Source organism: Neolamprologus brichardi, chromosome 14, assembly GCF_056152115.1.
Source record: "Neolamprologus brichardi isolate AB-2024 chromosome 14, ASM5615211v1, whole genome shotgun sequence".
Lineage (NCBI taxonomy): Eukaryota > Metazoa > Chordata > Actinopteri > Cichliformes > Cichlidae > Neolamprologus > Neolamprologus brichardi.
The window spans coordinates 32,819,150-32,846,514 of NC_142117.1; the positions used below are offsets into that span (position 1 = coordinate 32,819,150).

The 27,365-nt window shown below is 39.8% G+C and overlaps 1 protein-coding gene across 4 annotated transcripts in view; it reads left to right on the forward strand.

The window, feature by feature from the left end:
* Positions 1-17,503: 17,503 nt before the first annotated feature.
* Positions 17,504-27,365, forward strand: part of nectin1b (nectin cell adhesion molecule 1b) — a 160,544-nt gene continuing 150,682 nt past the window's right edge. For all 4 annotated transcript variants that reach the window (XM_087851142.1, XM_087851141.1, XM_006796656.3 and 1 more), the window contains exon 1: positions 17,504-18,382. In XM_087851142.1, the coding sequence (XP_087707268.1) occupies positions 18,331-18,382 (52 nt within the window). In that variant the 5' untranslated portion in view covers positions 17,504-18,330. The remainder of the gene's footprint in view (positions 18,383-27,365) is intronic.

Here is a 27,365-nt window from a genome sequence, read left to right on the forward strand (position 1 = left end):
AATCAGCAAGAAGGGGGCTTAAATTATGGTACATGAACTGTTATTATGCTGCTGATTGACCCTTTATGACGCCCTCCATTCTTGCATCACTAAAAGTGCGATTACCCAATTGCATACACATAAGATTTATTTGCATTTTGTTTACAGCAAGCGTTGATGATGTGACTCTAGTGACCATGACATTGTCTCTCGGCAAATTTGCATAATAGCAAGTTAGGAGAACACCCCTGCAATAGTTTCAAGCCCCTATAATAGCAAGCATGTGAGATACTGAGGTGTCCTTGAGCATACACTGTAACTGCTCCAGGCATGCTGTTTTGTAGCTGGAGCCACAGTCTGACCTCTGTAAAAAAAAAAAAGAAAAAAAGAAAAGAATAAAAAGATAGTTTCCTATTCAAGAATCCGTAGCCTCTCATGCATAAAGAAAATTCAAACGGTGACAGCTTTCCTATTATAATACATGAATAAAATACAAAATATACAGAAAAGTCTGCAACCAAGCTCAATTCATGGAAGGGAATCTTTCTCAAATATGAAAAGATTTCTGTGAGAATGTGGGAATCGCTTCAGACTGTTGCAATGATTAATCTAAGCACTAATCAATGTCAGCTATAATTACATGTTGCAATGTGTGTTCGTGGTTTGATAAACTGTTTTCCTATCTTCCCCCACATCCATCACATTTTATTTTGTCTGTTGCTCGGGAGGACACAAAATACTGGGCCGTTCCCTTCCAGAGGGAGAGGATGGTCTCCAGGGAGAATTTGCAACACACATGATTATCATCCAGCTGTTCAATTAACTATCAGCTTTCTCAGAAATGAACGAACAGGCTGCGAAAATGAAGAACACTGACGAAGTCAAGAGACAAATTGAAACAGTGGCCTCGTGCATCTGAAGGCGTGAAATATGAAAATGGACACATAAAATGCAAACTGTGGAGAAAAAAAAAAAGAGGGATTTAGCTAATTTCCGACAAGAGCCTCACAAAATATGCATAATATCGATATCTCGCCTCTCTGACAAGTGATAAGGATAATGAGCTTTTCTTCTCCCTCTGCTGGATTCAAGGAAATCACATTCTCTATGTTACAGATGTAAGTCTCATTATCTGACCTGAGTTTCTTCACTTCAATTCCCACAGTCTTTGCTCACTAAGCGCATCAGGCTGATTAAAGAACTTTTCTAGGAGACTAAGCCTGTTTTATGCGTGGGTCGTGTGTTATCACACCACAAGCACAGCCCTGTGCTCTGGTGGCCAAATAGATAATATAGCCTACACATCCAAAAGCTGGCTTTAACTCAGACAGCAGCTCATCACCTTCTTCGATTCCTCAGGTTCCCTCTCCTTCAAATAGCGTGTCACATAAGCACACGGTGTGTACTCATCAAAGCATTGCTGCAGTGAAATGTACAGCACTTTGCAAAGCTTTTACAAACATTGCTGCAATTTACTTAAATATTGTTAGAAATTGTCATTAGAATTATTGTTCAGTAAAAGATGGTATTTCAAGCTTCACTAGCAACTAAAGCTGATAATTGAAATTAGGATAAAACATGAAAATTGTAATCACTTGTATTTATTTATAGATATATTTTTTAATTGTACATGTTGATCCTTAGACTGCTACATTAGCACTGACGTGTTTCAAATATATTCTCTCATATTTTCAAAAATAACTGCACTTTTCTATCTTGCAATTATGTTTGTTTTATTTGTTGTTTTCCAAGCTATCAGCATTTATTATTTCCTGTTGGTTCGTATAATGGGAATTTTAACTTTACCTGTTTTAGTCTCTTTGTGGTTTTAAAGGTCACAAAGCAGATTTTGTTTTCAAATGTAAGCCATCCTGTCTCCAGCAGTGAAATGATGTTTGAGATCTTGTTTGATCAAGTCAGTGTGATGGCTTCTTCCTTTTTCTATGGGGGCAGTAAAAATATTGTCAGGTCGGCTTATCATCAAAAAGAACCTCAGACCAGAGTGTGGCAGGCTTGTAGGACCCCTGTAGCTATTTCAGCTTTCTGTTTGCTATGACAACCATATTCATCAAGCAATCAAACACTTCTTGTAGTTTAAATGGTTGTTGTTGCTCTATTATGAGAGGAAAATGGTTCAGTTAAAAGGTTTCCACGGGATGGCATAGAAAAAGAAGTTACAGCCTTGTTCAAGATCTCTTTCATCCTTTATAAATCTCCCACTTTACTGCAGCCAAAGCATCTATCACATTTCCTCTGCCCTGTTTGAAAGATGGCATCAAGCACTCTTCCAGCATCTTTTTGGTGTTCTGTGACTCACAAATGTTCTTAGATTTTTATCCAAACACTTCAAAAATATCCTAGATTTGCCTGTCACTTTCTTTGGATCATCCTCTGTACACTGTCTGTTCTTCTGCTTATCTTATTGTTTTTTCCTTTATCGGTCAGTTTGACATAGGTTTTTTCTTTGCACAAGTGCTAGCATCATGGAGCGATGTCTTCATTGCTGACATGGATGCTGGTGTTTTACATGTACCGTTTAATAAAGCTATTATTGACTGTTGTCTGTTTCTCAAACTAGAATCTCTCCCACTTTACTTTTTATTATCGTTAGAGGTAAACAGTGTCTACTGTTCCCTTTAGACATCTGTATAAAATCTTTAGTATTCTACATGGGCCTTACTTTTCCCAAATAAAAGACCCTGACATTTTTGAGAAGATCTATAGTCGTACCCACATAGATTGTTGCTGCAGAAACACAAGCTGCTAAAATTACTGCTTCATTAATCAGCACGGTTTTATTTTACTTACAGGACTTTGCTAGACGTTATGCAGTATTTTTCACTTACACAATTACTATTGCCTTGTATACACTATAAGCATTTATGTAATGTATATGCAGTGTATTACCTCATACATTGCTTTAAGCCCTGAATTGAAATGCACTGAAATTACATTTACAAATGTTTTCTTCTATTTCTCTCTTTTTTTCCTCAAATCATTTCAGATCAATTCCAATATTTCTCATTTTACAAGAATGATAAAATAGTGTTATTTTTTAGATTTCATCCAAGCATTAGGACAAAATGTTCATCGTCCATCAGGGAACACAGTCCTCTGTGTTTACAGAAAAATGGTCCAATTTCCCTTTATGCCAGTACCAGCCATTAAATGCACATTTCTGTTCAACAAGTTGGAAACACAGCATGATGCATTGCAAATTATTCAATCAATTATTACAGACAGGATGCCTGCGTTTATCATACAGGGTCTAAAACATTGTTTTTACTGAGAAACTGAGTCTGTTTTAAAAAGGTAGTGGCAACTTCTCTAACAGGAAAGAGGTTTTAGCCACTCACCTCTAGATCAAGATAATCAGCAGACCTATTACCGCCTGTGTGGTTAGCAAGTCGCCAGTGACGGGCAGCTCAGTGGGATAGGTTGCTGTCGGGCAAAGCAGAAGGAGGACTTGCTAATGTAGAAATAAGTTAACGGGAGAATCTATTTATTGTCCTCATAAACGTGGCTGTTGTGAAACTATGGGTCATGCAACTTTCAACTTTTTAGAAAGAGTCAAGAGAAAAAAGAATGCTCGTGGGGAAAAAACAACTGTAAATTGGGATGAGTGAGCATAGTACCCAGAGGAAAATTTCGCTGCTCACAATGGTATTTTCTTTGTCCCATCAGAAATAAATGATGTTCTTATTAGGAGATTACTGGATTCTTCCCTGTTTCTCTGAACACCCTCCTCGCCCCTTTAGGAGAAATAAGGAGCCATAGAATAAATCAATATAAGACAAATTATCCTGTCCACTTTGAGAAAAGCAAGAAAAACTCGAGAAAAGCAGGAGATAAAATACTAGAAGCTGAGACTTGAATTTGATCACTGAAACAAATTTCTGATTATGTGCAAGCTCATTTATAAGCCAAACAAAATTTCTTTCGGATCTCGCTGTTATCTCAAGAGCCGATTATTTCAGACAAATCAAGATCGATGCAGTGAGAAAAAAATGAGCATTTTAAATAGAGCCTGCAAATTTTTTGCTTTTCCTCTGCATTATACTCTTTTCTCCATTTTGGGCTTTTAAAACAAGTATTCATATCAGTGCATATAAGACAACACATGTCTATGATAGGCTATTATCAGGCCATAATATCAGGCTGATGTGAAAACTGTCGCATTTTACGCTCCTGATGTTTCAAGCCTGAGGGACACTCACTTCTCCTGTGTCAAACGCATGCCTGAAGAGAGATGCAGTGTAGCATCAGTCAGTGAAAACATCACCATTCTACTTGTTCGGCTGCAGTCCTCTGTTGATCATAGAAATTGAGTTTCTTCCGGCAAATGGCAAAATAAAAAAACAACAACAACTATAGTATACGCTTTAAAGCCTTGTTGTGATGCTTCAGTTTCGTTAGCTGGCCTTCAGTTCCTATTCTGTCCCAAAAGAGGCCCTTGAACTGAGCTACTTGACTATCACAGATACAGGATGTTATCGGGTCAAAATCCATCCGTTTCTACAGTATTTTCCACTAGATTTTAGTTAAATCAGCAAAATCCAAATGCAGAGGAAAACAGGCTATAATCAATTTCCACATCCTGAAGTGTTATCAGCTACAGCAGATCCAATTTTTTTTTTATTTCAGTTATCTTTGTATTCTCAAATGTTGCTACGTTGACTGAAAAAAAACCCCAAACAAACTGTTTTTTTTACACAACAACTTTATAAGACAGGTTGTTACCAGGAGGTGAATGCTGATAACCCCCTGGCATGCTCAGAGGGTATTATTCAAACTCACGCAGGCAAAAGGCAGCAGAGATAGGCTCCTGAACTGTTGAGGTTTCAAACAGGAATATGAGACCGACATGACAGGATGATGTTTTTGTGATTGGGGGAGGTGGATTTATTAATCTGGGGCTGTTGACTGGGGTTTATTTTCTGTTAGATGACTTATATTCCTGCAGCACGCTTGATCTCTTTGAATCAGATTGCACCTTATCAGGAGAAACAGACTGTGCAGAGTTATCTTAAGATACTGCAGCAGGCTCAGCTCTCCATCCACGTGTTGTTCGATAGGCTCATTAGCCACATCATTATTGCAGGCCCGGTGACATTACATCTACTTTGAGGTAACTCCCTATTGCGGGGCTTGCTAAATATCTAATTGAAAACCAGATGTTTCTCTCACATAAGCATTAAACGGGATTGATCTTGAGCTGATTCCTTGCCCCCTCTGTGATAATATGAAAATAAACAAGATGCACTTTAGTACTTGAGGTATAAACAGCCTTCTCCCCCCTTCTCTTAAATAAAATGTGCTTTTCCTGATCTTTTATAAAATAAGTTCCATGACTTTCTGATGGTTCAGCTGTAATAAAATATATTATTTAACTCCTGTTGCCTGCAGCTAGAATTTATTCAGACAGACAGAGTAATTTTGTCCTGTGTGCACCTCCAGAATAGCACCAATGATGAGCCCTGTGTCACTGCCCACCCATTTGCTGATAGCCTACTGGTCACTCACAGACTCTCTCATTTTCTCAGAGCAGGCCTTTGAAGCACAAGACTGAAATTAAAGATCTCCAGATATAATACTTTCCTTGCAGCACTTTACTCTTTTTTTCTCCATCTTACTTAGCACTTCAACTCCACACACTCTGCACAGTAGCATTTACAAGTATAAGTTGCAATATTTTTTTACGTTTTTCAAAGAGCGAAATAGCACTTCACGTGTTGTATTACAAACATGTTTTAATACAGAAGCGAGTGGTTGTGTTTGGAGTACGCACTGTGTATGTAGGCATAATGAATATCTGCTAAAATGTTTTATGCAGCACATGCTAATTTTTACAAGTATGTTGTTGTTGTTTTTTAATTTAAAAGTTTTGGCTAGATGAGCACAAACTAACTTTTTGCTCTCCTTGTTATATGTTGACTTTCCAACCCCTAACACAAGATTAGGGATGCAGATGCAGGGCATCGGCCTCGATACCACATTTTCTCATACTAGTACTCATACTCATTAAAAGTCCCCCGATACCGGGGACCGATACCACGGTCTGAGCCCTGTCTATGTTTGAGCGGCATGTAAGGGGTTAATCACAGGCGCCGAGTGCCCACGCCGAGTGCCCGCCCCTAGGCCCCGGCTGCAGCTCAGAGCGGGGAGAAGGCGAGGCGAGACAAGTCAGCCGTGTGGAACTATTTCAAAGTGAACAAGACTCGAAAACAAAGGCGGACTGCAAATTGTGCTCAGCAAAATTGTCCAGAGGAGGCTCAAAAGGTAGTGCATTTAACACAAGCAATTTAATCAAGCACCAAAATCCCAACATGACAACGAGTACAAAGAGTTTACCCACGCTTATTAGCACAGAGGAGCATAGCTGATGCTATAGCAGTAGGACGGAAAATAGTTGGGCATTTTAAACATTCCGCCTTAGCCTACTCCCGCCTCGAGGACATTCAGGGACAGCTCAACCAGCCAATAAAGAGACTGCAGCAAGATGTACAGACGCGCTGGAACAGCACATATTACATGCTCCAGTCGCTCATTGAGCAAAAGCGAGTGCTGGGGGTGTCCGAGCATGAACTCCCTGACTATCTCACCGCTCACCAATGGGCTCTTATCAAGACAACTGTTGCCATCCTCGCCCCCTTTGATGAACTAACTAAAAAAGTGAGCAGCCACGATACACTAGCCTCTGATGTCATCCCAGCTGTGACTGTGCAAGTGAGACTTCTAAACAGAGAAACAGACGAACAAATTTAAAATTAAATTTTGGTTTTTTATAATTATTTATTCTGTAATTTGTTGCATACAACATGCTTTTCATTTTAAATAAATGTTCTTAATTCCAAACTAGTCCCTTGTTTGTTTGTTTTTTGTTAAATTATAGGACTAAAGCTGTTACCTGCAAATTTAAATCATGTTTTTATTAAGTACTCAGTATCGGCGAGTACTGAAATGCAAGTACTCGTACTTGTACTCGTTTCCAAAAAAGTGGTATCGGTGCATCCCTACACAAGATAATAATCCCACTGAAATGGCAAAATAAAATATATCTCCTGCATGCAGATCATTTCCTGAAAGCTAAACATAAGAGCTATTGATTGAATTTGGGTGCACATCTGATGGCTTTTGTAATTGTTAATATTGATGCCGGTGCAGAAAATTACATTGAAATCTGCAAGAACACAAGGAGTGAAATTAGTTTCTGTCTGCTGCCATGCTGTTAAAAGCATTAAAGAGTATTTATGGAGTGCACATATTGTCTATCTTCATTATTATGTGTATGAATTACAAGAGGACAGCCTCTAAAAAGTCAGATCATGCCTTTACCTTACCTTCGCCCAACCTGATGATGTTATTATTGTAAAACGAGACAAGCAAAAGAGAGAGATTAGACTGTGGCTTGATGCCATGCAGATATACGAGGACATGCATGCTACCTTAGGACTCTTCTTCTAACTTTTATTATAACCTTTAGACTTGGACATTTTTGAATTGGACTTGAGGTGGATAGTCTAGCTTTGCTTAAATTGATACACTCTTTATCACTTATCATAAGAGTTTCATCTTAATTTTAATCTTTTAAGCTTCATTTGCTGTGCTTATGATTTTATTGTAGTGGATTTTGTGTATTCTGTGTTTTTGTATTCTGTAACACTGGATTTAAAAAGCACTACACGCACAAAAAAAACAGATTGTTATTAATGTAAAATATCTGATTAGTGAAATTCTATTCTCTCATTCCATTCATCCACTTCTCACCTCTTGGAATCATGTTTAAAAGGCACTAGGCAAGTGGCATTTTTCCCAAAAAGCAGTCTTAATGTTTTGGACCAAAACGAACCAAAACTGAAATCTTTTCCAAAATGTAATCAAGCAGTTTTTAGTGTTTAAACATAACAAAGCAGCAAGTGAAAGTAGAACAAAGATGAAAAAAAGAAGCTCCCAATTGGACACAAACTGTAACTTCCTTGATTTACTCCACTGGCACCCCTCCAACCTCCTCGTGTGGATTTGTGGATTTTATCACACTTTACAAAAGGACCATTATCTCTCAATGTCTAATATTACTGCAGCTAATGGATCGAAGCACTCAAGCCAAAAGACACTTTATGAGCAACTGACAGAATGGCATTATTAGATGCCCTGGTATGAAAATGCATTGCTTAAAATCCCATATCTGTACGACAAACACCAAATACGTTGATACTGTTTGAAATGCAGAAACGACCATATAGAAAAATGAAAATAATAATCATTAAAATGCACATATAATTTTGTAGTTTTACATATAGAAACCTTGCTCACAGCGAATTCGTCTGTCGTAACCAGTGTTGGGAAGGTTACTTTTAAAACGTATTCCATTACAGAATACAGAATACATGCCCCAAAATGTATTCTGTAACGTATTCTGTTACGTTACTCAATGAGAGTAACATATTCTGAATACTTTGGATTACTTAATATATTATCATGCTGTTTACAACTACATGAATGTACTATTGCTGTGATTTATTACTGTTACTGAAGGTCCGCGGCTCCGAACCGTAGTAAAGGGACCTCTGGCTAATACGGTGGGTTCTGTGTCGGGCTCGTAGCCGAAAACTAGCTTTACTTTGTTGTCTGGGTCAAGTTTGCTAGCGAGAGACAGAGAGAGGTGTTGAAAGGCTGCTCCAATGGAACTTATTGTTTTTGGAGGAAAACACGAACACGGTGTACAGTCGAGTCTTAATAACTTACTTACAACTGGGCTCGTCAGGCACTCTTCTTGGCTGAAGTGGTTATTATTATATTTACATCCTTCCAGCTCCCGTTTTTGCTCGATGACAGCTCGTACTTTTCCTTTTTCTCCCTCCCTCGCTCACAGACGCACACAACGGGTATGGCAGTCCATTCTCCCTGCAGCACGGACTACACTGCCCATGAGGCTACATTCTTTAGAGTTATACCGGTAGCATTCTGCCTATTAGCTTAGCACAACAACAACAAAAAGGCCTCTCTCACCCAGGAAACACGCAGAGAGAGAGCGTCACCCTGTAACCATGGCAACCGTAGCGCTGCCACCTGGAACAACAGAACAAACAGAACGTAGCTGTCAAACAAAACCCAAACAGGCCTGACCCGCGACAATATGAAACAAGTACCGCCGTGTAATCCATTTATTTCAACAAAGTAACTGTATTCTAAATACCACCTTTTTAAACGGTAACTGTAACGGAATACAGTTACTCATATTTTGTATTTTAAATACGTAACGGCGGTACATGTATTTCGTTACTCCCCAACACTGGTCGTAACATATGCACAAGGTGAACGCATGGTGATAACGCATTTGCAGTTTTAAAGTTATAATATGTTGATTTTACATTAAGTTATGCTTCTGTGTCGAAGGTAGATCATTTATAATTCAAGTTAAGTTCTATCACTTTTGCTCAAGAGTATGCTGCAAAGACAGCTTGAGGCTACATTTCTACGGCGTGGTGTTAAAGTTCTGAAAAACAACAAAAAGAGTAGAACATTCATTGTACACCATTCTTACCTCTGCGGTATCTGTTTCATGATCCCTACCTAATATGGTGACTGGCTTAAAATATCATTTTCATACACTTCTTATATTTGGAAGTGTCAGTTTATTTAGGCTGGTATTTTTTTTTACATTAGTGGAAAACCAAAAGTAGTCTTTTGTGTCATTTCTCCCTGATAAATTTATGCTAATAAGCTCCTGGTAAATAAATCATGAAATATAAATAGAAGTTAATAGGCACCAACATAAAGCATATGTCTCTCTGCAAACACTTTTAATGATGTATTCCTTTGAAATAAAATGAAATCACCCGCCTCAGGCAATAGTCGGGAATATCCTGAGCTCGATGCAGTCAGCATTCAAAATGTCCTATCTAGGTTTGTGTACATTTACTCTGCTTTAATTTACATAGTCCAGTGAAAACAATATTTCTTATAAATCCAGTTCTTTCTCTCTTATTGCCCAATTTTGTCTGTTTTTTATAGGTTTATTAAGTCTATGCCCAAGTATGTGTATGTGGATGCTTTCAGTGAAAAACACATAAACGGTATCCTGTCAAAGATATAACAGCAAAGCAAACTGGCTGATATTTGTTATTTAAGAATTATGCTTTGGAGGTCCAATTCTCTGGAAACATTCACTCAACAAGGGGCCTAATTTAATGATCCCAGTATAGGTGGCACAGCAGATGATAGACAATATAATTACATAAACAAGAAATTTAGTTAACTTAACGCTGATTCATCAAGCATCTCGACTGGAGGATTGAGACTGTGATAGTTGCATGGTGACAGAGCAGCTGTGTCACCTTCAGGTGTCCTCCTCAGAGTCTCACGGAAATAGATTCTCTTTCCATTATCACATTGTAAAATTGCTGATGTAGCCTGTACTTTGACAACATTGTGAAAGTTTTTCACATCACTTTTTGACTTTGATTCCTTTGCTCTCTAGATAATGGGTCTAGAAGAGTAGTTTGTGGGTGTAACTGGTTTTAAATTGTCTTTAAATATTTCTGTGGTATACTGCGTCTAATGGAGACCATTTTCTACACTGAATTTTAAAGCACAACAGGGGCTGTTTTTTCTTTCCCAACACAGCAAATCCTTGTTGTATAGGAGCAAGAAGGATGTCAATTATATTAGGTCTTTTTATCAGACAGGACAGGCCCGGAGCATTTTCTGCAAATTTGTAAAGCACATGCGCTAAACCGCGGCTTTAAATGCTGCCACAAAGGCTGGATTCAATTCGTTCTCCACTCAGCAATCAATTCAGGGAAGTGGGTATTCTTCAAAATTCAAAAAATTGAAAAGCTTTTGGCATGAAAAGGTTGTCATACAGAACCAGGGGATATCAAAATGAATGCTCGGCCATTAGCAAATGAGGCCGTTTCTATTTACAATTTGAAATGATTGGATTGAAAGCAAATCATCCCTGTCTGGCGCACATGGACATCATTGACAGTAACCTGCCTTCCACGGCTTTAGATGAAACAGTTATGCTAAACCTTGCCTATTTTTAGCACTGATGAGGGAAATAAATGTGGCTTATTGCCATCAGGAAGGTGCCGTGATTATGGAACCACAAGTGATTTAGGGACGCTTGATAGCACCCTTAGTATGATAATTTAGTTTTCATGTCGGGGGAAGTCAGGTCGCTTGTGTATAAGTGCAGAAAGAGCCACATTTTAACAAGGCAGACAGTCAAAGTGGAAACATCCTATCTAAGCTATAGGAGGCAGAAGTGGCTTGAAAATGAGTGTGCTGATAGATAGTTAAAGCCATGTAACTTAGCAAGTGCTGCCATGCATGTGATCCATCTCATTATCCTCAGAGCAGAGATTTTATCCTGCTGCCACTGCAAAAGCGCCTTCGTGCTGAGACGTAGCCGTTGGATCCACATTCCCAAAGATAATGCAATCCACAACACTTCTACATAGTTTCATCTAGTGCTCAGAGACAGAAAAGTCAGCCGTAAATGGATTAGTATAGCTTTTAGTATTAGAATATATAGATAATAAGAAATGTTAAGGGACAAATGTGGAGCGGTTTGTGGTTGTTTAAAGTTAGAATCATTTAATATATATATATATATATATATATATATATATATATATATATATATATATATATATTTATATATACATACATACATACACACACACACACACACACACACACACACACATATATATACATATTGTTTTAGAGTAGGGCTGCACGATTTTGCATAAAATGAGAATCACGATTTTTTTTGCTTAGAATTGAGATCACGATTCTCTCACTTTTTTCTTTTCCAATATAAATATTTCTTGCACTTATTAACTGCACATCAACTTCGTAACAGTTGAGACTGAATATAAAAACAATAAATAAACATAAAAACAACAAATGTCTCACATTTTGTCCTTGCCGCAAAATGTTGTACTGCTTGTAATTCCGTCTCCACCGTCGCTCGACACTGCGCGTGTAGAGCAGGTAGTGCAACATTTTTAAAATAGTTGCGGGACGGCACTGTGTAGCGTTTGTCCAGGATGTTGATCATTTTCCTAAATCCCTCGTTTTGCACAGTGTTGATGGGAGCCATATCTTTAGCCAGGTGATAAGTAATAGCCTTCGTAATTTCTTTGTGCCTGCGGGAGTTCGACGGGTATGGGGAAGCGCTGTTTAAGGTTCCCGTTATTAATGTTTGGGTGGTTGACGGGGACGGATTTTCTCCTGTCACTTTCTTGGCCTTTACAGCTTCGTCATATTGCACTTTATGGTGACGTTTGAGGTGGTTATACAGATTTGTAGTGTTACCTTGCGGTGCTGCTACTATGGCAAAACACAGCTTGCAAATGATATTTTTTTTGACTCTCATCGTCTTCTTTGAAGCCAAAAAACTTCCACACGGAGGAACGAGAACCTTTTCTTGGAAGTAATTTTACAGTGGGGTTGTCATTCTCACCGCCATCAGGAAACGTTTCCTCTGCGCTCATTGTGTTTTCTCCCCTCCGTTTCACGTGCTCTCCGTTGTTTTTTCCCTGCCAGATGGCTTCTGTATCACGTGGTATAAGGCTCCGCCCTAGTCATTTGTTGAGCAGGAAGCGTGAGCGCTTGTTTTCATGCAGATTATGTCCCGGATCAAAATGCGGTACAATTTTTTTTAAAAAATCGTTGTCATTTGGAAATGAGATCGCACATAAGTATGAATCGAGATCGCGATTTTCTAACGATTAATCGTGCAGCCCTATTTTAGAGTAAGTAATATGTAGGATATTAGTATTAAAAATCAAGTGTTTGCTTCGGAAACCCAATTGAAAGTATAATTTCCACTCTACTTTGTGTCTGTGACAGGATACATTGTTTTGCCATTTACCATTTGCCAGCTATTCACTCATCCTAGGTGAGCGAGAGGATATGAATTTGCCTTCTTTGTTCGAGATTGATTTCTTCTTTAAGCTGGAAACGCTGGCATTTTCCTAAATGTTCCCTGAAGGGAAGAATAATCCAAAGTCTATATTTTCTGTGGACACATTGGCAAATTCACATGCACAATTACATCAGCCTTTCTTGTCTAGTAAATGGAAGACATCGCGATTCATAAATAAAAAGCTGAATACCTGCTCGGCACACACAATATGAAATGCTGTAGGCTGGTTGTTTTCTTTGGATAGTCTTTTTTTGTTTGTTTGTTTTTTCGGTAAAGCTTGCCACATTTACAACCTCATGGAAGAATACTGAGTTTAGCTTGACAAAGAAAACTCACCATATTTTTCATAGGAATGAAAACTTTGGTTGGTATTAGGAGCTGTAGTTTCTATTCCTCTGAAAAATCCCATAATGCCCCCTTTTCTCTCTATTGGGATTTTATTTTGCCCCATTTTCTTTGACCTCCATAAAATATATTAGTAAATATCTCAGCTTTAACTTCATATTTCATATCAGAAAACTTGTTTGATATTCTCTGGGCTTCTCAGCTGAGAACTAAAGTCTCCAAGGCTTTTTTTTCCCAGTGATTTGGATTACATGCTTGTCATACCAGAGAATGCTTTTTCTCCTCCCACTGGTTTATATTTGAAGAACTAGATGAAGCATTGTCAATAAAGACATTATAAGATTGACCCACCTTTTCTAAAACATATAAGCTGCCTCATATGTCCATTGCTAGCTTTTCTCCTCTTATGTTTTTTTCATGTTGTGTTGGTGTGTGACATTTATGGTCATGTATGAATTATATTTTAAGTAAGTTCAACTAGTGAGTTGTTCTATGTGTATTTTCTTTCTATTTGTAGCACAGATTTCTGGATGTTGCCTTTTTTTCCTTATACACATACATACAAATGATTTATAATCACTCTGACCTGTCTATCAACATACCCTCCTGGACATCTCTGCTTAGAGAATGTCGATTTGAAGTCATCATCCCCTCAAGTATTTTATCATGTAATGCATCAATAAGCTTCTTTTTTATATAATTGAACAGGATTAAATCTTGACGGAAATCAGTTAACGGATGCCTAGCAGGTGCGTTTTTTATTTCCAGATGTCAGTATGCTGTATTCAGCCTGAATACCTGCCTGTGTGGCTGCATGCGGATCCTACTTTACAATATAATGTAAGTTTTCCACATGTTAAAGCAGCACTTTAGATTTCCCTTTGTTCAGACTGCTTCTAGGTAAAAATGTCTCCATCAGATGTTTTTTTCAGGCCAGGCAAACTAACAGCTTTGGATCAAAAGACTTGTCTGCTCTCCAGGGAAGCCGACTTGGGTCGGACCCAATGCAGATTTCATGCTATTACGGACTGCAGAAAACCTGGATTCTGTTTTGCTCATCAGCACATTGCCAATGCGCTGCCATATTTTTTGTGCTCACAATTGCAAGTTTGTGACAGCCTACGTTAGGTCACAAATACGGCACATGTCTTGCTGTATAAATCAGTGTTTGCATCACTTCCCGAGGTGCCGACAGTATTTGGGATTGGAGCATTAAATAAACGCAACACACCCTGTGCATAGTGTACTGATCTGTGGCACAATGTAAGTGAATGATTTGTTTTTCAATGGTTTTAAATGTGAAATCGGGGCAAATTGAATATCATTGGGTGGTTATGAGTTAAATGAATGTTTTTACCTCAAATTTTGATCCGTAACATTATGAATACGAATTTTGGGGTCTTTAAGTCATTTCTAAAAACTTTTAAATAAAGGTAAACACTGAAAAAGGATAACAAAGATACTGAGAAAAAACACATAAAAGAAACAAAACCTTAGGGACGCACCAATACTGAACGCTGATATTGACTGCTCTGACATATTGGCAACTATGATTGAACTGACTAACATCTATGGTTGAAAACTACCACTATCAGCATCTTCTAGTGGCCACACTGGCTGTTGGTATCTGCCCAAAATTCACAGAATGCACACTCCTATAAAGGACCAACTACCTACATTGTTTACATGCAAGTTTTAAGAACTATTGTCCATTTATTTACTCTTGTGAAATTTAAATCTGAAAATGTTATTGGAAAGTCCAGCTGAATTAATCACTGCCTCTCAATGTATGTCCAATTTTACAATTCTGTGATAATGTCAATTATTTTGTCTCTGTAGTCAAAGAAAAATCACCATTTATTTGGTGGAGAAACTTTTTCCTTGTTACCTTTATTGGACCTACTCAGTACTTTAGCCATCGCTACTTTTTCTGATTCAGCTCCATACATAAATTATTATGCAGGGCAGTTCCTAAGTCTCGACAGCAGCTCAAACCTCGCCTTGAGCTCTGACACAAGCAGTAGTTCAGAATAAGCGTATCAAATTTCATCAGCTTGCCTGTAAATCAATCACCTCGGCCGCTCGATGAAGGGGGCATCGGAGTTAATGCACCAAAGGCAAGGGGCAAATCCGGAGGTTTTTTTGTTGCTTTTTTTAAACTGTTATCTCTTGTAGGAAGTTCCAAGTGTGGAAGCTTTCTGACAGCTGAGTTTCGACTCACACAGCTACAAACACTCAAGCTGGCAAGTTTATCCACCTGCAGTAATGAAATGCCTTGCTCAAGGGCAAAGTTAAGGTAGTTGGCCTTGAAGGGAAGGATTTTATATTCCCTTCCAGATCCAGATTTTCCAGGTCTATCAGATTTAGACTAATTCCTACAGTATACCTCCAGGCTTCTGCTGCTGCTCTGACCTTTCAAGGTATATTAAGTTAAATGATTATCTTCCCAATGGTAAAATGTAATGTTAAATTGACATTGTTAATTCATATTGCATGTTTTATTCATAACCCTGGAAAATACTCCTGCTATCTCGTGTGATACCCATGAATTTCCACCTTCAGTATGCGCCTCATCAATAGTCAGCGAAACATTTTAGCTGCAAACTACACAGTACTTTCTGATGGCATGATTACATTTTGTAAAAACCATTACCACGGGAAATGTGTGCAGAATGTTTAGCAGCGAGTCTTTTGTTTTTCTTTCTATTTGACGAAACAGAATGTCAACTTTTTAGTTTATCTGCACGCTCCCTGTGGAAATGCCTTGTCTTACTCTTATTGCATTTAACAGAACTGCAGGCATGTATATAAACTGCACACTGTACACCTAGAGAGAATAGTTTTTGTTGTTTGTAGTTTTCCATTTTATACTGAATGAATAATGTCGCCACCACTCTGACCCTAATAAGCAGTTGGCTCGGTATTCTTTTGTCATGCCAGACAATTTCTCTTGCTGTTCCGCAGATTATTCTGTGGAGCTGATCTTAGATCATGATCAAAGACAGGATTTGGACCACATGCAAACCAGCACCCTTCAAACAACACGGTCGAATCTGCAATTCTAACCATGTTACTCCTGATCTGTTGTAATTATCTAAAGACCTTCTGTCCACAAGAGGGAAGTGTTATCACATTCATCCCCAAAATCATTTACAGCCAGTACCTTCCTGTTTGGTTGCTCCTGACAGTAGGATGAGAAAGTATGGAACAAGGAAGGGAAAGTGTGGTTAGTCAGCTCTCACAGTTGCTTCATGATATAAACTAGCTCTCTAGCCCCACCCCACCAGACACACACAGAGTCATGGTGAGTCATTTTTCGCAGTAAAATCAGATTCCTCCAGTGTCACTTCCTCTGTTTTTAATTTAGGAGCCATTACATCACTAGCAGTGTATGCATGGATAACTTTGGATCATAATTCAGCTTTCACTGCCCCAGCTTATTTTTTTAAATTGTGGTTTACTTGAGGTCTGGGGTTTCTGTAGGCGTCACTGAGGAGATTCATGGGTATTCCCCACTTGTAAAAATAATATACGTTCTAAATTATTCAATTAATTTGAAGTTGAAAGTGTAATAATTGATGGGTAAGTCTTATTGGGCTTTGCCTTATGAGATGAGCCTCAAAATATGTGCTTCACCTTTGGCCACTGGAAATAAATCAAATTTGATTTTTATACTGGTTTGTTTCAGTCTGCTAGACCACGCAAAACAGACAATAACAAAGACAGAAATAGGATTCTTTGGCTGTTAATTTCACTGGCTGAATTCTCTGGCTCCCTCGATACTATGCGCTAAGAAATAGTTTTAATATGTAGGCCATGTATTCACTGAAAGTTTTTTATTTTGATTCGCATTTCTCTTTTCCTGTCAGACGCCTCGCCAAGTGTCAATAGTTTCAGTGGCTCCGTTGGCCCTAAGGGGATTCCAATATGTGAGTAGTGCGTGCACTGGATTATTCCACTTTTGTATACTTATACGGGTTGTGCCATTGTCTTCCCACATCCCCACTCAGTCTTTTCGACAGATCTATCCTCCAGCAGTTGTATTTTTTACTCCTCTGCGAACATTTTTAAAGCCTGCTCCAATCGTGCCATATATGAGACCACATGGCATGCAAAAAAAAAGTTGAGAGCACCCCGAGTAGGGGCTACTCGCCTGCTGCAGTATGCCAGGCGATGCTTTTTGCAGGACAATCCAAGCTCCTCCCTTGCACAACGTCATCCGATCCCGATCTCTCTCCCAAAGCGTCAGCGATAGTCAGCAACATACTGTGGTGGCAGATCAGCGGGGCGGTACGCGCAGCAGGATAAAGCCACACTGTATTTCATCCAAAAAAGAACCAGAAAAGGGGGCGCATCCCACCATTTCTGGAGTTGCAACAACTTCGCCGGCCTGGTGTGCTGATTTCTGAAAGCTGGCCGTGGCTGCACACCGGGAGAACCGGGACATACGGAACTAAAACAGGGACCATTCCCACTAATCTGCAAGGTGTTGTGCTAGTTTTGCAAAGGAAGTGGAAAGAGAAACAACATTGCCTCGGAGGAACTCTTAAGTGTTGGAAACTTCCCAGTAGAGCATCGATCGAGGACCTCCCGCCCACTTTACCTCAGTTCCACAATACTGGAGGGGGGGGAGAGAGAGAGTTCAGCAGGCGCTGCGGTGGATGGAGCAACAAAGGCTATATGGTTAAACTGGAAGAGCTTCTTTGATAAGAACCCAGCGCTCCTTTCTGTTCTTGCCTGCTATTTTGTAAAGCACTTCTACGCCTAAACAGCAATTCTACAGCTGCTTGGATCTCGCTTTGGGGACCAAGCCAGGTTCTCCTTAGTGCAAACTCTCTCTGGCAGACAGGGAATCGCCGCAGACGAGAAATTGATGCTTTGGCACGGAGAAGCGCACCACCAATCCTCTAGTTTTACGAAAGTCTCCTACTGCTGTGTAAGGGAGGTAGACTAGTTTGGACCGAAGTGGGATTTCCAGAAGTTGCATGCGGGGTCTGTGTTGTGTCGAGTGAGCACTATCCATCTACTCTCAGGTTATCAGACCAGATCCGGATAGTTGAGGTGCCATGGCGGTGTATGTGGGGATATGGGCGCTCCTGTTGGCGCTGAACATTCAAGGTAAGCCGTAGAAATAGACTTAAGCAGTGAATCGTCTGCCTTATTTTATCATTAGCTCCCTGCTTTCTGTGTGTGTGTGTGTGTGTGTGTGTGTGTGAGAGAGAGAGAGAGATGCATGATGTTCCCGTAATCACAGACTTGATTAGGCAAATGCACGAATGTGTGGATTGATAAGACTGCATTGCTTATGTTTTGCAACAAAATGTGCGACAGGAGTGAGGAAAAAAATGGAAAGTGGTGTCTGCCTTTGAATCCAAAACGGCTGCAGAATACTTATTTAGTTGCCAAAAAATGAACTTACCCCGGCAGCAGGCAGATGGCGATAAATGCGAGCCATGTAGGCCAGCAGCCCTTTAAGTTTTTCCAATATTTCATCGTAATGGCAGAGTGCAGAGACACAGAGTGCACTGGAATGATAATTGAAACATATTATCCTCTGCGCCTGCCTGTTAGTTGATTTATTAAAATAGTAAATAATTAGTACTTACAATAATTAAATGTAATTAGGATCGATTTTAATTCCCACATTTTAATCTCTGAATGACACATTGGGGGCTTTGTTTTGTAGTTTCCTTGTCGAATGATTATATTTTCAGAAGAATGACTCATGGTGACGTTTAACTCTCTGTCACTGAAACCAATTCTTCTGGGAGTTTGTGTTTTGGAGTGGGTGGTGGTGCTGAGCGAATTAACATGTGAATAATTGAAGCAATACTCTGACATTGATCACCCTGGCATTAAAGCTTCCCCAAAGTGGGGCTGATCATTAAGCAAATACCTAAGAACTGTATTTGACTCATTTTTAAGGTGTGTCATTATTAACCATCTTTTAGTTGGAACGCATATTTGTGCATGTGTGTTCATGTTTTTGGTTAGTTATGCAGAGAGGGCTTTTAAGGCCTAGCTGAAGATTTACCAAACTGTTTACATCCTAGACTGATAAACTCTGTAAGGGGCCCCCAATTTAAGTAAACAATGGAAGAAGGTCAAGTGTGGTCTAAAAAAAGGTCACACCAGAGTTTCGATGGGCACTAATACCCTCATTCTTCAGGTTGTACGTGTTTACTCGATGTAATATATTGGAGCTCTTACTTTGGTGATCCCCTTTGAGCCTAATAGCTCTTAATAAGTCTTTACTAGAGAAATATTCTGGCACATCCTGTTTTCTTCAACTCCTTTGAGCTTGAGAACAACCAAGATGTTGACCTTGTTCGCAGTGAGGCTCCGTGTGGCTCCATGCATTTAAGACTGATTGAATACTTTGATCAAAAGCCCTGTCTGATTTATATTGAGATGATCCTTTTGCTTGTGGAGAAGATCAGGATTAACTGGTTCCCTTGGGATTCACGGTAGAAATCTTTTGAAGCTGTTCAATGGAGGGAGTGGAAAAATGTCTCGAAAAGTGCACCTAAAGCGTCCTGGAAATGTCTTATTTGAGCAAATCAAGAAAGGTTTTCTAAGCGTAATCAGAAATATATGAAAATGCTTTGCTCCTATCTCTTTTTTTATTGCTGTAATTTATTTAAAACCAAAGTGAATACATTATTAATGTGTTTCGACATCTTCGCGAAGAGAACAGCTTTGAAAGTTCGTGTTTCAGCATCTGTTTGGACCCATTTCTTTTGACACGCAAAAACAAAGATTTGCTCCTTCACCCTGAGGTTAAAGGGCGTTGCCATAAATGCCCACTAGCTTTGATGGTCTAATTGATGTACAACATGTTCCAGACTCTTTCCTCATTACTAAAGCACAAACAAGTGGGAAAGGCCCTAACAAATGCAAGTCACAGCAACCTCTGTTGCAGTTATCCACGAGGGAAAACCATTTGTGCTTGGTAATAACCATTTGTGCAAAACCCAGCAGTGCCAAACTCATAAACACAGAAATATTCTGAGACGCTCGCCAAATAGATTATCAAATAAAAGGAAGATTGAGAATAATGGATCTGTGCATAATAACAGCAGCTCTGTTCCTGTGTTTGTATATTAGCACTCAGTCTCTCTTGTATTCCAGACTGATATTTAATTGAGTGTGAATGCAGTTAGCAACCAGGTGGTTGTTTATGGCTTGGCTCCATTCTTTTGGCCCCGGTGCAGTAGGAACCCATATAGATATCACTCTGAGTGGTGGGATAAGGGGATTTCCGAGCTCTAATTCCTCATCTTAGTTGGATTTAACGTTTGGGAAATGAACTATGAATGGTGGACGAGTGTCAAGTTTGAATGTGCTATTATTCAGGATTGGAAATTATGTGGCTGTGAATTATAATCTTTGTAATAACTTGGCAGCATGAAAGCTAAAATCATTCTGCTGCACACCCCTGTTGTTCAGCTCTCTTCTCCGTGTTTGTCTACAGTGTTCAGTCATAAGCTACTCTTGTGATGGCACTACACAGCTGCATCGTCTTGCGTCCGCGACCTTTAACTGTGCTTATTTGTTGATTTGATTCTCACATAATGTCCCATGAGACACGTGAATAAGTCTCGATGTTGCCCTTTTTCTTTTTCTTGATATACGGCTTTCTTGTTTCATCCGTCACAGATTAGTCGAGCAGCTAACTACCTGGTTTCTATGTGCAAGCTCATCATCAAAGCCTGACACACAAGACTTTGACTTGTGACGAACGGCAATGTGCTGTGCTGCTGCAGACATTTGAAGTACACTGAAAATCTACTTTTGTTTGGAAATGTCATGCACTCCAGTTGGATTGACTGATTGATTGGGGAGTCAGGGGGTCGAGGGAACATTTCAGGCAAATTCATAAATGGATTTGAAGTCTTTGCTTGATGTTGAGTGTTGAAACAGCCATGCGGATAATTCCTTTTTTTATGACATGGGAGGTAGATATGCAGGCTAGCCTGTGGAACATTGTAATTAGCATTTTAGCTTTTAACTAAGTTAAAATGCTCTTTTGAAGAAAACCGTAATTGCCGCTCCATGACATTTTGCATTTCATTTGGGTGACAGTTGTGATATAATGAAATGGAGAGTGTCACTGTGGGATTGTTGGGCCTTGATGGTTTCGGTGTGAATGCAAATTGCTTTGATCCTGGCTCCTTTGGGGAGTCTCCCGTTGGTCCCCGCTGAGGTGATGGATGGGTGAGAGCACTCTGAGTCCTGGGAGAGTAGCTTGAGGGGAGCTGACAGGAGATTAAGCTTTGCTTTTGCCAGAAGAACTAATGGAGGCACTTGGCCACTCAAACTTCATCTCACTGTGTTTAGCTCATTGGGGTTGTGCTGTCATCTCCTTAGCAAATCCTTCTCAAATCACGCCATGAAATGTCTCTGTAAAGGGTAGATTCTTTTTGTGTGTCTGCTGTCATTATGGAAATTGAATGGCCCTTCATTAATTTCAGGAGGTACTCTCAAACAAGTGATATTTCTTTGTTTTTTCAAAGTATTGCTCTATACACCTCTGCCGAGGACAAGAAGCACATTAAGTCTTTTCTTTGTTAGTTCATGATGCACATTTCCAGCCCCTGTGGTCTTCACATAGAGTCTGCGTGTCACAAAACTGATGAATAAAACATGATGATAAGCACTGAACCTAAATAATGGAAAGGTTATGGCAAAATAGAGTGTTCCTTGCATGCGGATGACTGCACAAATACTATTAAAGACTGAACGAATGTTAAATTAAGTTCATCTTTCCAATTGTTTGGAGTTAATAGCGTAAATATAGGATTGTAGTTATGTTTCAGGGCCCCAAGTTAGGACGTTACAGTCTTTTGCATGTTTCTCTGATAAAGAAATAGTTTGGAGCTGCGCTCCAGTCACTGAATGAAGCTATTTTAGGAGGCGTTTATTCAAATATCACAAGTAGCGTTTGTCCCAGACAACAGCAGTTTAAAGTTACCAGATAGCCTGTTTTGTAAGAACATGCAGTTCAGTATCATATATAATGTTTTATTTGGTCTTTATTTTGGTGTATAGTGTCTGTCAGGTGTCCTCTCTGCATCCTTTGCTGTCTTAACACCAGACAGTCACCATATAGAAACAGGATGGAAAACACATTTATCAGCAAGCTGCAGCTGCAATTTTATGCTTTAAATCATTGAAATGCTTCTCTGTTTCAAGTCGGATCGCAGTATCAGCAAAGTGAAGGAAAGGGAAATCAATAAAAGGGATCAAATCTAGCCCTCAGCTTTTCTGATTTGGCATTAATCTGTTCAGTCGTTTTCTTTCTGTTTAGCCGAACCTTGTCAAGGGATTAAATGGTTAAACTCCAGTTCTGATCTTGAGAATGAGAATTGACTAACTATACTTGTTCCATATTTTCTTTACTCTTTGTCAGATTGCTGTTGCAGCATCTTAGGATAGGCTTATTATGGTTGCTGACTAGATGTAAATCTTCACAGACGAAAAAGTAAATAATCTCAGATGCTGGAAGGATTCTGACAGTCTGTGCTGTTTTCACGAGACACCGTCTTGGCTTGCCAATAGCTTGTAGATTTTCTCTGAACCGTTTTTTTCCCTTTAGTGCTCCGTTACTATAGTTACTACCTGTAATCTGTCATTTTTGTTGAAAGAAAATTGTATTTATTTCTCTACAGGATCTGCATCCATTTCTGTTTTTCGAAATTGCTGTGAAGGGAGTGCAGCCTTTTAATGGGTCTTTTTTGTTTTTTTCTTTTTCCTTTCTTGTATTTTCTGCTTCATTGGTTTTAAAGAAGATGCCATATGGAAGTACCATTCATTGCTCATTGCAACTGGGTTTACAACTACAGCATTTAGTCGTGGGCTGATCAGGGATTGAGAGTGTGGATAATTCCTGATCTTTTCACTAAGGCCGTATACTTGTAAATAAAGCAGATCTGATCAGCACAGCTCCCAGCCCCCCCAGTGTGACTGCCTGAAGAAGTCAATTTACAACAGGCAGCTGGGCTGATGGTGTGCCTCCATTAGGGTGCCGAGTACTTCTGGAAACCAGTCGGTGAGCAACCTGCTGAGTTTGAAGAAAAAAAGGGAAAACTGGTGCTTAAAGGTTCCCAAATTTACACATGATTAGAGTGCTACAGGTGGACGCACAGACAGTGTCACAGTGCACACAGTCTGTTCTGTTACCCACTTGACTTGATCGGCTTTTAGGTTTTGTTTCATTGGCTGCGAGCTCATATTGTCCAGCTCTGTAAGCCAGACACTTTTGTATTTTACTCACAAGCCTGCTTTGTGAATTATACCAGCTGGACTCGTTTTAAAAGTTGATGGAGTAGTTGATACCGTTGCCATGTCTTCTGCTGTTCCACTCAGTTGAATTTTGTGCTGACTTGTGCGCTCTGTTGACAAGAGCTGGCCTGCAGCTCTGCCTCTTACTGTCTTGGGTCAAACCGACATATCAGTTGGCTGACACATTAGACAAGTGGAGGCTATAAATTAAATATTAGCTACAAGTTCTTCCCTGGAAACGGTGGCGTTCTGATGATGTTGGGTTTTTTTTTTGCCTCAACTTAATAATGTCACTAATAAATACTAAAATTGTATTTCTCTATTTATCTTAAGTGTAATGTGGGTTTTTTTTGTACATTTTCCAGTTGCCACAGTGACAGTTTCCTACCTTAACTTGTGAGGTTAAAGTCACCATCAGCGATGAACAGTAAGCCTGACCCTATTCTATCAAAATATGGTCTCACAGAAAAATTAATAACAAAAATAAATTCTATATTTGGGGTTGGGGTTTGGGGCTAGGGTTGGAGTTGACATCACAGCGCTAAATATACTGGCGGGAAAAAAAATTTTTTTTTGTGTCGTTAGAGATGTCTTTTGTTTTTGAAACACTTGCGGCTGAATAGATGGGTTTTCCATCCCGCTGAAAGCAAATTGGGAGGAAAATCTTGACCTCAGACAGGTCAACTTTTAACACAGCGAATGTCTGCACAAGCTGCCTCCAACGTCTGACTAAAAACTGCCTTGAAAAACCATATCTGTCAATCCCATTACAAGCCTTCCAGCTCACCCACTGCACATGCCATCCGCTGATAAATACCTCCAGGGGTCAGGCTGAAATGGAATATTGGCTTGCAGAGCACATTCAAATGAAAATATAGAGGATTTCTAATATTTAGCAGTGTTTCTAGTCTTTATAGGTTCGTAAAGTAGTGAGGAATTTCCGTCATCGTGACACACAGCAGAAGCTTTCGCGAGGCTCAGAGTTGATCTCCTGCCAGAACTTTACATTTTTCTCTTTTTACTTTCTGCAAACTTGGGTGTACCCCCCCTCTATCTTTATTCTCCCCTTTCCTCTCTCTCTCCCGTTTCCTCGCTTTGCCTTTGAGAACGGTGCGTGCTGAGAGTCGGCTTGGTTAGCACTTGATACAAAAGGGGGTTTGTTTCATGAAATGTTTCCCTTTTTAATGAGTGATGGTGTTCGCTCATTTAATATTCCGCACTGATATCTCTCTGGGAGCTGACTGTGCTTCAAAGCAACAGCGTGGTTGTAAATGGGGTGGGGCGGGGGGGACCGGCATCCGTGGTGGTGCTATAAGAAAGGGGGGCTGCATAGAAAATACAAACACAGGTTTATTTATTCTCGCTGACATATAGTTAAGCTCCCAATGTGCTGCAGCTTGGCGTAAAGCTCCTTAGTGCCCTAGTCCTGTGCTGACAGACTGTCAGAATATGACTGATAACAGGTCACCTCATATTTCTCTCGCTGTCTTTCATTTATTTTTGCTCTGTTCCCCGTTATGATCAATTTTATAGGTTATTGCTCAATTCAGAAGGATTTATATAGCTTATATGTGTGCGTGTCTCTTATTTCTCCTATGGCCTCACAGGTGACGCGTGATTTCCCGATACTTCTGATTATTAATAAGACTGAGGTCCACCTTGTGGTAGAAATTCTTCATTTTTCTGCACGTAGTTCAATTTTGTTTTGCGAGCAGTGAAGATAAACATGTAGATGGCCTGCAGTTTGGCATTGATCCTTCCAGTTTGTGAGCAGGGTCTATGCCAAAGCAGCTAATGCAGTCTGCTATTGATTCCTCAGTTTCAAACCTGGCTGAATTTCACTCCAGTGTTGCATTGTTTTCAGAAAGTCAGGTGTGCCAAATGGCCTCCGCCGCCTCCTTCCTGTATGTCCTCTCTCTTTTTAAGCTGGCAATGCAGGCTACTGTGGTATCAGTAGATGTGGTGTTTGAACGTGTGTGAAAAGCGGGCGGGTGGGTAGGTGAGTAATCTAACCACTCGCCCCACCCCAGAGCGAGCAAAGGGGTTCTGTTTATCCCTTTATCTCGAGCTGTAACGGCCCGAGTCTTTATCAGCAGTGCACCTATTTAAACTCTCGAGTTGTGTGCGTTAGCAAAGCTGTGAGCTGTGTTGTGCTTGAACTACGTTTACTCCTGTAACTGAAATTCATTATACTAAAAGTACAGTACGTCATATGCCAGTAAGAGGGAACCATCCATTATTTTGTTATTTTCCTGACATTTATTAGGAGCAGCTTATGTGAGCATTGACCAAAGGGACTCGTACTCATAAATATAAAATGTGCACATGCCCTCCTTAGGGTTTGCGTCAAAGAAAATGCATACAGGGTTGCTGCAGTGTCCCTTGAGCATTGTATGTTGAACTGGAACTAGATGCAGGTCTCCCAGGTGACACCATGCTGCTGTACCTAACTGCTCGTTATCCCCCTTTGTATCAGGGCTTAGGCTGATATTTAATTCACCTTTTCTTGGAATAGATAGAAACCGCTTTAAACCACAGTTAAGCTATATGTGGGGGTGGTGGGAGTTATGTTCATTTCCAGTTTCATGTTTCTGTTCTCAGACTCTACTACAGTAGCTTTACATGATTTACAATTTGAAATGATCTCTATTTACCTTACACTGCGGCTGACTACAGCCCCTCAGTTCATCCTCTATCTGGAACAATCCATTTTAGTCTCCTCCCTCTAAGCCAACTTTGTTGTGATTAGCTGCCCTTCGTAAACACAACCTTTGAACGGCAGATGGGTAAGCCTTCTGTGTACCCTGGACAGTACTCCAGCCCATCCAGGGCTAACACACCTATGGCCAGTTTAGATTCACCCATTAATCAAATAAGCATGCCTCTGGACTGTGGGAGGAAGCAAAAGCATTTAGAGAAATACACAGACACGGGGAGTAGATTCAAAATCCAAAGAGACGAGCTGCAATTTCCAATTTTTTTTCTAAATATGTACTTTTTTATTGAATATATAGCAAATAAAATCACAAGCTTTATGTTGGCTAAGAGAAGAAACAAAACAAAAACTGTTCTTAAAGTTTAGAAGAGGATTTAGGTCATATTTGACCACCAGTTGGCATTGACATTTTATTTAGATTATTTTTTACTGTTTTCCCTGAAGGTAATCTTTTCTAATTCCGAACAGTTCTGTATAGGATTCCTTCCTCTTCTCTTTTTTCCCTTCTCCCTCACTTTAAATTGCAGCTGAATAACACTGCCAGGGGTCTCCACATGGGACCGTCCATTCTGGCAGCACACGCCTTACTTGGCTACAGCGTTGCAAGTAGAATTTACCAGTCAGGAATCTGGAGAGGGCTTTGATACCAGTAAAGGCATCACACAGGGCCATTTTGTAGTTCACACCAATTGTCCATTGAGCCATGAAGATGCCAAATGTCATGTTAGTCCACAGAAACAGAAGGCTCGGGGATCAAGGGTTTCCCGTTCGCCCACCCGCACGTCCAATATACGTGTTCTAACATCTATATGATTATAAGTTATGCAGATGTAAGTGGTCACAAGAACACCCACTCAGTGACCCTGCACCCACACAGCTCAAAGACTCACCGATGAAGAGTGAGAACGAACACTGCCTTCGCATGCCTTTTTCTGAGTCAGATTTGTTGCCCCACTTTTGTTGTATGCTCTGTTCACACGGAGCACGAGCATCGTAAATATTTATTTCAGATGGATGAAGGGACTTGCAATTGTTCCGTGCACTCTGTACCTTTTTTGTCAGCATTAGGAAACTGAAAATAGAAGCTAAAGAGGAACAAAT